General features: G+C 44.1%; 1 protein-coding gene across 1 annotated transcript in view; it reads right to left on the bottom strand.

Annotated features, from left to right (window-relative positions):
- The window catches only part of SLC22A23 (solute carrier family 22 member 23), a 175,575-nt gene that overhangs the window by 164,854 nt on the left and 1,261 nt on the right, over positions 1 to 9,460 (bottom strand). The window contains exon 2 of the mRNA XM_025044915.1: positions 8,864 to 9,457. Within this exon, the coding sequence (XP_024900683.1) occupies positions 8,864 to 9,457 (594 nt within the window). The remainder of the gene's footprint in view (positions 1 to 8,863; positions 9,458 to 9,460) is intronic.

Below are 9,460 nucleotides of genomic sequence, written 5' to 3'. Positions count from 1 at the left end.
AAGCTGGAAATCAGATTCACATCCAGGAACCTGGAGTTAGACAGAGGAATACAGGCAGTTGTGCCGGCCATTGCTTGATCAGGGGCCAGGTGAGCAAAAGCAGAGGGCAAAGCCAGTCTGGAGGGGGAACAAAGCTGACTTCTGGAGAAGGGGATGAGAGCATGTGTGGTTTCTGAAAGAACCATGGTGGCAGCAGGCCTCCTGAGAGATACCCCACCCTCACCAACATTTTCTGGTCTCAGATCCCATCCTGAGCCATCCCTGCTTCCTTTGAATAAATTTTTCATTTCGTTAATGTAATTTGAAATTTGTTTTCTTGCAACCAAAAGTCATAAGAGAGGTTTGATGAAGTATAATACTATGCACATGGATGGCCTAGAGGGCCCCCTGGCAGTGTTCTATTACAGCAACGATTTATTTTAGGGGAAATCCACTTAAATCAATCAATAGCCACTGCTCCCCCTTTCCTAGAAAAGTGGGCTTTGTCAATTTGTGGGTCACCTGTTGGGAGGGAGGTCTGCCCATGTATAATGACCAGCACTGAGTAAATGCTGAGCAAATGAAAGAGCAAAACTACTAAATCCCAACTCAAAGAAGATCAAAGTCTATGGACTACTAAGGTCAGAGTCAATATTCTCCCATGAAAACTCAGTGAGGATAAACACTCCAGGTGGGACAGGGCAGCTCTACAGGTGGGCCCTTGGCCCTCAAATTCTCTCAGATCTCTGCTGTCACAGCTCAAGGTTACCATCAACTCTCTAATTGCATTTTCTCTCTGATCCCTTTCTCACCTGGCACAGTTAACCCAGACTTCTATACACATTGAGAACTCCCATCTTCAGGGTCATGGAAAATCCTTTCCTTTTCAGATCCCCTTTGAGCCCTGTGGCTGGTGACCTGTTTCGTTTGCAGATTAGAGCTCTGAAAACAAACAACCCCCTTAGAGTCTTTCAGATCAAGCATCTTAAAGGCACACCTGGCTCCCATGCCATCAGAGCCTTCCTGGGGAAGGAGCTCCCAAGGAATAACCACCCTTCCAGGTGTGGCCTATCAGCATCTCTCCACCTAAGCATTTCTCAGATGACTTATTCAGCTAGCTCTCACCCCACAGGTGGTGGAAGAAGGATGAGATTTCCCAGGTGCCTCCTGTCAGCCATGTGCCTGGAAAGAGGGCAGTGGGCTCTCCCCAGATGTTCTCATTCCAACCTCAGGACAGCCTTCAAGGTAAGGCGAGCAGTGACTCACTTTACTGATGAAGTTCCTGTGGCTCTCAAAGATTAACTGGGCATAAGCAGCATAGTCAAGATTTGGACCCACATCTACCAAATTAAAAACTCCCACTCTTTTCATAACTCAAGTTCAGGTGAGCTCAGACATTTATGATGAAGACATTGCGGGCAAAAGACCAGTAAGACACACCTCCAGTGGGGGATGGACAGACACTAATCTGATCACCATACAGTGAGTGCTATGACAAAGGGACAGCTGGGTGCTGGGAAGACCGGAGGGGGACTGATCTGATCTGAAGGATGAACAGGGATGACCTGGCTGAAGGAAGGATGAAAGGGTGTTCCACACAAGTGAGCAATAAAGGCAGAAGGTGTAGAAATAGAGAAATCTGTCCAGAGAGGTGGTTTGCACAAGCCCACGCTCACAAAGCAACAGTATAACCAAGCACACCTCAACTTGCAGTAACCAACGCGTAGAGTTATGATCATCCTCGGGCAGGAGACCATCTCTGATAGACCAGTTAAAGAGTTCAACCCAAAGAGAAAGAGCAGGAGCCCAGCCAGTGCTTCCTGAACCCTCTCCCCTGGTAGGGGTCACTCCAGGGTAGAGGCAAGAATGCCCTGCAGGGTGCAGAGAACTGGATTCTAACTCTAATTCTAGAGGGGCTTTGGACAAGTCAGCGACCCTCCCCCACTCCAACCCTCAGTCTTCTCATCTATGAACTTAAGACTCTAGACTAGAAGACATTATATGTTGGCTGTGACCAGGATGATTTTTTACCTACACTCGGTATTTGGCAAAGTAAAGCTCATCGAATGGAAATTATAGACCTATGATTTCTCATATCGAGGTCTTTCAGCCTTGTGGAAATTTAAGTAGCATCCTCCCCTTTTGAGCAGGAGAGCAACTGAAAACACTCGAGCATTCCAACCGTTGGAGCTGTTTCCTGTCAATAGCCCTGGGAATAGGCTCCAGACCCACTTGCCCAAAGTTTGGTCTGTACCTACAGCTCCAGCATGATTTTCCACAGCTTCTCCTCAGGACCTCTCCTTGGGCCAGTTACTTTCCTTTTGACAGCATAAACAGTCCCGGTTTCCCATGGAACGTTTGGTCAGGCTGCCTTTACCCCCTCAAAGGTCTCCACCTTCCCCTTTGCCTACCCACAGCGCCCCAAGTCTCCACTGCAGGCACAGGGCTTGGTCCTAGGCCCTGTTCTCACCCCACACACTCTCCCTTGCCACTCTTCATTCCTACTTCATCCCCTCAATTGGCTGAGTTTATCTCATGGCTTATTATCTTAACTTTATAAGCCATTCCCCCTCCATGTTACAAGCTACACTGCCTGCTATCAATTCCAGGCTCCTAGATGACACAGGGCCCTTGCAGATGCTGCTTCCTCTCTCTGGAACTCTCTCTCATTTCGCTCTTTCTCCTATTCAAACCTCAGATCTCAGATGTCAGCTTCGCTCAGAGACTAGTCAGTCTAGGCCAGGCTCCTTGTTCTAGTCTCTCATTTCCCTTTCTTTCCACACCATTTAACTCAGTTCGTAATTAAAAGGTTATTATTCAATTTGTTAAGGTGTGTCTCCTTCATTAATCTATAAACTCTGTGAGTTGAGCGATTTCCACCTACCCCTAATACACAGCACCATGCTTGCCTCAGAATAGGCATTCATATCTATGAAAGGAAGGAGGGATTGAAGAAAAAGGTTTACAAAAAAAAGTAAAAGGAAAAGAATGGCTCAGGATCATGCTCAGTGGAGTGACAACTGCTTGACAACTGGCTTTCTGAAGAAAAAAAATAAAACCCTGTTGTGCCAGTTTCCATGGTGTAAATGCTCCTGCCATGGCCAATTCCAAGCCACCAATGTGACATTCCTGAATGTGCAGCCTCACAGAGACGTGCACATTGGCGCAGTCAGCGGAGGCCAGGCTGGCGCTAGCACACCGCTGGTTTGTGGAAACGCCAAGACTGACATCCAGAGTCCAACATGTTTTTAAATGACATTAACTTTTGATTCAATCCTACCTTGGGCTAATGGCCAAAATGAATTAAGATTTGCAAATAATGCTGAAGGCAAAAAAGAAGAGAGAAAAGAAAAGAAAAAGAAAAAAGATGTTCTGCAGCTAGTCCAAAACAAGATGAAGGGAAAGTGAGACCCACTGCCTCGGGACAAGTGCTGTCTCCTAAAAGGTGATGGAAAGAGCTGCTCAACAACTTTATCTTCCAGTCTTTCTGTCAGGACCATCAACAAATTCATTGTTTTAGGACACTGGTATGAGCAAGTCAAAGCCTGCATGAAATGCTGGTTATAACCACTGACCTAATACTTATTTCCCTTTCTAGCAATTCATTCTAATAGTTCAATAAAACCAAAAATGATCCCTGCTACACCAAATTAAACAGGTATTGAGATCATAAAACTATTAGAAGAAAACATGGATTTTTTCCCTTAATATTTCAAGATTATGGAAGCCCTAATAGTAACACAAAACCCAGAAACCATAAAAGAAAAAGATTCATTTGACTATCCAGACCAAAAGTTTCTGCCTAACAAAAGCACCATAAACAAAATCAAAAGATAAATAACCGAGAAAACAATATTTACTAGACATCCAGAAGGGTTCATTTACTTTATGCATAAAATACTTCTACAAATCAGTAAGAAAATAAAGCTCCCCCAACATTCACACACACAAAGGCAAAGGACATGGAGAAAAAGTTCAAAGAAAACACAATGGCTCAATTTCAGGGAGATGTTTAACCCCCTCATAAAAAGAGAAATGCATATCATAACAATAATGAAATATAACTTCTCACATATCGAACGAGGAGACATTTAAAAGTATGGTTAACTCCCTGGTTCAGGGAGGGTATGGGGAAGGAACAGGACCTCACGAATTACTGATAGAAGTGTAAATTGGTAACAAGATCTCTGTAGAGAACCCTTTGACCACATCTATCATAATAAAAATGCAGTCTGACCCTCCTCTTCTAAGAAAGTCATGTGTTCCAGGATTTCATTACATACTGTTTAATAGCAAAGACTGAAAACAACCTCAATGCCCCCTTAGTAGGTGACTAGTTGAATAAATTATGGCCCAGTCTTATAATGGAATACTGTGCCAACAGAAAAGAATGAGGGTTTCTCTCTGTATTAATATGCATCCATCTCCGATATAGCAGGGGGAAAAAGGGTATAGAACAGTGTATATGTTATTGTTTGTGAGAGAAAAATATATCAATGAAAATATACTTAGAATATTCCTAGAAGGATAAGTAAGAAACAGGTAACCATGGTTGCTTCTGAAGAGAGAAACCTGAGGCAGAGATGGCAAAAACATGTCTGCTTTCTGTCCCATGTGCATGCATTATTTATTACAGTCAATTTCTAAAAAATAGATATGCATAAAGATGTTCACTGTTGTGTTGTATATACTAGACAAAATAAAACACTAGAATGATCTAACAGTAGGTCATTTACTATTGTAATATTTTTAAAATATTACTATTGCAATGAAATTGTAATTATTTTTAATCCTAATTAAATTATACTGAGTCACTTTAAATAATTTCTAGTCTTGAGTACCAGGAAAAGAATATAAATTACTTTTCAGGATATTTAAACAACTCTCCGGTGTCTTTACAGGATAAAAGCCAGCAATCTTTGAGAATTCACGGAGAACAGAAAAATATCAGAAGACCGGATAGATGAGCATCTCAAACTTCCTATACAGAAAAAGAATGGAGCTTAGAAAGTTTAGATGACATTGATTTTTGGCAAAATTCTAGGGATTATCCGAGGAAGTGGTGAGCAAAACAGTGCAGAATAAACTATGCAAGTTGTTAAGAGAAATATTTTAAAATAAGCAGAGTTGTGGTTTCTTAAGCTGGACTAAAATCCCATAAGTACCTGAGACTCTGGGCTGCACAAGGAATGCTGGCATGGGACAGGGAAACCAGGTGAGAAGGGCTCCTGACCCACTGGCCTCAGTTCCCCCAGAGCTGCCCTCTAAGTGACTGTGCAGGAATTTATTCGGTTCTTTTTTTCAGGAAGGCACTGACAATATCTTTCAACATGTCTGGGAGATAAAATACAGCGCTATAAATGTCATCAGGAAGTTGAACACCAGGCTCTTGTACAGAACACCTGGCCCACTCAAGTGTGTGACAACTGATTTAAACTCCAAGATAATGCTCAGTGTTCACACTGGCCTTGGATTACTCAACATTCTTAATAAAAGGAAATATATGTGAAAATGTTTTGAAAAGTTTATAGGGCCACACAAAAGAAAGTTGGCATTATGATTATTATTTTGAATGCACTGCAAATTCTAAAACAGATAAAAAATACCAAGGACCAAGGCAAAAATAGAAAGATAAAAAGATCCTAATAGGAGAGATCTAATAACCTCAAACTATTAAGATGAAACCTATATCATGCACCATGTCACACAAGGGTAGGCTGAGAAAGCCCTGACATAGCACAATCCCATACAGGTTTGGCGACCATGGTCTCAAGATAATTAGAAGCATGTCATGTCTACTAAAAGCCTTAATGCATCAACTGTAGGCTCTGTTCATGGACACAGTGCCCATCCTTCTTCTTTTCTCTTTAGATGACACAGGGCCTGCCAAGTTGCATGTATTCTGGGTGCCATGCTTAAGAGACACACATGTCAAGTGGAGCAATCAGTATGGCATATTTTGTCATATATGGAAATGAGTGAAGGAGCTGGCGATTTCTCAGCCAGGAAAGAAACTACATACTTGGACATCCTCAAGCATCTGAACATGTATTTTATGAAAGAAAAAGAATAATTCAGAGGAACAAGATGCACAAGTAAGCATGAGATGACCCAAGTTATAGTCACCAAAAAACATGCCTCTCTGCAAGGAAGAGCAACTATGGAGTAGGCTGCCTGGTTAATGGGGGGTCCCTTCCCATTATGGATGGGATATCCATGCCAGGGATCTCATTCAGGAGGGGAGAGAGGTTTGTCAGCCTCAAGATCCCTTTTAACTATAATAACCCAGGATTCTAACTGGCTTGACAGTTTCATGTGTGTAGGTGCTATTGTAGCATATACAATAGGCTATATAATACATAATATAAGACAGATAATATATATCAATAACATATTTAATATACCATATAATAAATATGATACAATATAACATAATACAATATAATACATGTTTCACATTTCTTCTGTATCCCCCTTCGCACCTAACACCTAAGGATAGAATAGGGTGTATATTGTAGGGGCACATATGTGCTGAAGGAAGTCTAATGATACAGACATTTTGTGGGAAGATCATGGTATAGAGTTGGGAAAGAACTTTCATCTCCTTCTGCTCACAAAGGGGACAGGCACCTGATCTCTAGAATTCAGCACCTATTGCAGTATAAATTCATATTTGTACATCTGATCGTGTATCCAATGTGCACAGCCAGCAGAGGAGAAAGTCTGCCTTAGCACATACCGAAAATGTGCTTAAAAAGCTCTCTAAAGCATTTGTTATGGAACAGAACACTGTGGAAAGACAGTCCTTTATTTAGATCTCATTTGTGCATGAAAATCGATATGTCCTTTCCAGTCCTTATCTTACAAGAAAATGTGTCTCTAACTATTGTCCCAAAGTCTTCTCCTCCCAGTCTTGCCTTGTCAGCTATATGTAACTATGACTTATCTAGCACCCCCAAAACATACTGCACACATCAAGTGTTAATTTAGGAAAACTGTCCAGCTCTCCAATATGTCTGCACAGCCTGTTTTCAAGAACTATTCTAGTTCTCGCCTCCCACCATCCATGGCAGAGTGTGAATAGCTTGTTTCTGGGTCTCTACCATAAGACAATGATGCTCTATCCCACTTCCTATCTTTTAAGTTCACCTTTCCTCTGCCTCCAGGACAGAATATCTTCTACTACATACAGTTGCTTTGATCTATACTATTCCTCCTGTACTTTAAAAAGGGGTTTAAAGTATTTGAAAATGTTGCCAAATCCTTACTTTCACATAAATATAAAGAGTATTAAAACAGTCACTGGCATCATTGTTCTTAATTTTTCCATTCTGGTAAACAAGAAACAAATACTGCCCTCCATGGCTGGAAAACAGAGTCACAGAAATAACTTTGGGAAGGCCAGCCTGATGGGGGTGGGGGGCCAGTGGTTTGAGGTGAACTAAGCTGGAAGGACCTTCCCCATTAACAGCTAATCCAGACAGTTCCCACAGGACAGATCATTTCTTGCCAGGTTGGTACAAGATTAAAACAAGGTTTGCGATGATGTAAGAGTTTCATCTTACACATTCATGAGCTACAACTGTTTACTAACATGCATTTTGGGCGAAAAAAATACATGCACACTGAGTATCATGAACTGTTAAATTTCAGTCTCACGTTTAAACAAGGCAGTTTAAAACTCTGCCCAGAACTGCCCATAAGGGGAAGTGGTCTACATTTACTTTGAAATGCAAATTACTACAAATTTCTTAACAAACTAGCATACAATATCTCTTACATGTTAAAAAAAATCCAGAAAATTATAGATGTCTTGGACACTGATTTTCTAACATTGCCCATTTTCTATTTTTATGCTGGCCACACATCTCTCACCAAACATTCCAGTTCACATTCACACAATGCAATACTTCTGCTAGAGGGGCTTCACTGGACTAAGAGCAAGTGGGAAGCTCAACTAAACCAAGGTCTCAGTGCCTCAGACAGAAGCAGCTGCTATGTAAGAGCAGTGGTGGTCTCGAAATACTAAACACATTCTCAGTGTCCTTCCTACACTCCAGTGATATTTACTATAGCCCTGAGAAAACCCTGGAGAGAACACTGGTGTGGCAAAGTCTAAAGCTAAATAAGCCCCTCTTTGGAGAGGACTGAGCCTGGGGAGGGAGAAAAGGGAATTTTCAAAAGCTCTTTGCTTCTCTGGCTAAACTTCGGTTCCTTAGTTGGCTTTAGTCTGTTTCCAAACCAAGCTGGGGAAAAGCTGAGGTCTGCCAGAAGGAACATCTGGGATTAGGGCACTATTCTCATAGATAGATATTTCTTTGTGGAAGACATAGAGACAACTAGCAAGGCAGAAGAGCAAAGACCTACCAGCAAACCTTGAATGAGGTGGGTCCTCCCAAGCTGACTTGGTGACAGGTCAGCGGCCTTACCTTCCATCCGCCACCCCCGCCACCACTACCCTAATGAGGGTGACAGCTTCCATCCGCCACCCCTACCCTAATGAGGCTGACAGCTCTAAGGGTGGGAGAAGGAAGCTCGAGTCTTTTTAGGGGGAGGGATGCTCTTTCGCTATGAATACTGGGACAAGAGTTTGGGTGCAAACTAGGAAAGACCATGGTGCCCCTTAGAGTTGGGAGGCAGTGTCACTGCGGAGAACAGCAAAAAGCTCTCTCTTCACACCCAAGTAAATGCATTTCGTTTGGGGGACTGAAGGCGATTAAGCCGAGTACACACAGGCTAGCATCACTTTAGGGACTTCTATTCTCGGCTTCCTCGGGCTTGGACCTCGGTTTGCATGGAGAGAGACTGAGGGAAGAATGGAAACCTACGAGTTGAAAAGGGCTCAGGAGAAGGACGTGGGGCTGGAGCTGGTAGCGGGCCTTACCTTGCTGACCACGTTTTGGAGGAGGCCTGTGCGGATGCCATAGTCCCACGCGTGGCAGTCGCAGTTGGAAGTGTTGTCCCCCTTGTCCGGAGGGGGCGAGAGGGTTGGCGTGTCGCCCCTCTCCGCGCCGCTGCTGTTGCTAAGGTTGCCCACGGTCCCCCAGGCGGCAGTGGAGAAGGGGGTGGTCGGGGGGCTGGTCCAGTTGGCCACGTCGCTAGCTCCCCACCGACTGGTGGCAGTGACCCCAGCCAGCTCAGCGCCTTTGCCGGCCTCGCGACACCAGAAGTTCGGCTGGTCCAAGAGAAAGGAGTCCGAGAATTGGCTGAAACCGATGAATAACGCTGGGATCCAGGTGAGCAACACGAGGGTCTTCTGGTAGCCCCCGCCAAGGCCCCCGAGAAAGGGCAGTACCGACCCGTCGTAGTCCAGCAACAAGAGGCTTGGGGCCGCCGCCGCCGAGCAGCAGCTCGGGTGCGGGCCTCCGCCGGAGGGATGCGGGGCGGGCAGCGGCTGGATCTCCCCACCGCTGCCTGGGCCCGCGCGTCCCCCGAGGGGCACCGAGGCCGCCGCGTCCCCGGGAGGCAGGGAGCCATTCTC

This window comes from Pteropus alecto, unplaced genomic scaffold, assembly GCF_000325575.1.
Source record: "Pteropus alecto unplaced genomic scaffold, ASM32557v1 scaffold121, whole genome shotgun sequence".
NCBI classification, from domain to species: Eukaryota; Metazoa; Chordata; class Mammalia; order Chiroptera; family Pteropodidae; genus Pteropus; species Pteropus alecto.
The sequence above is the reverse complement of the archived record's forward strand: the minus strand, read 5'-3'. Positions and strand labels throughout refer to the sequence as shown.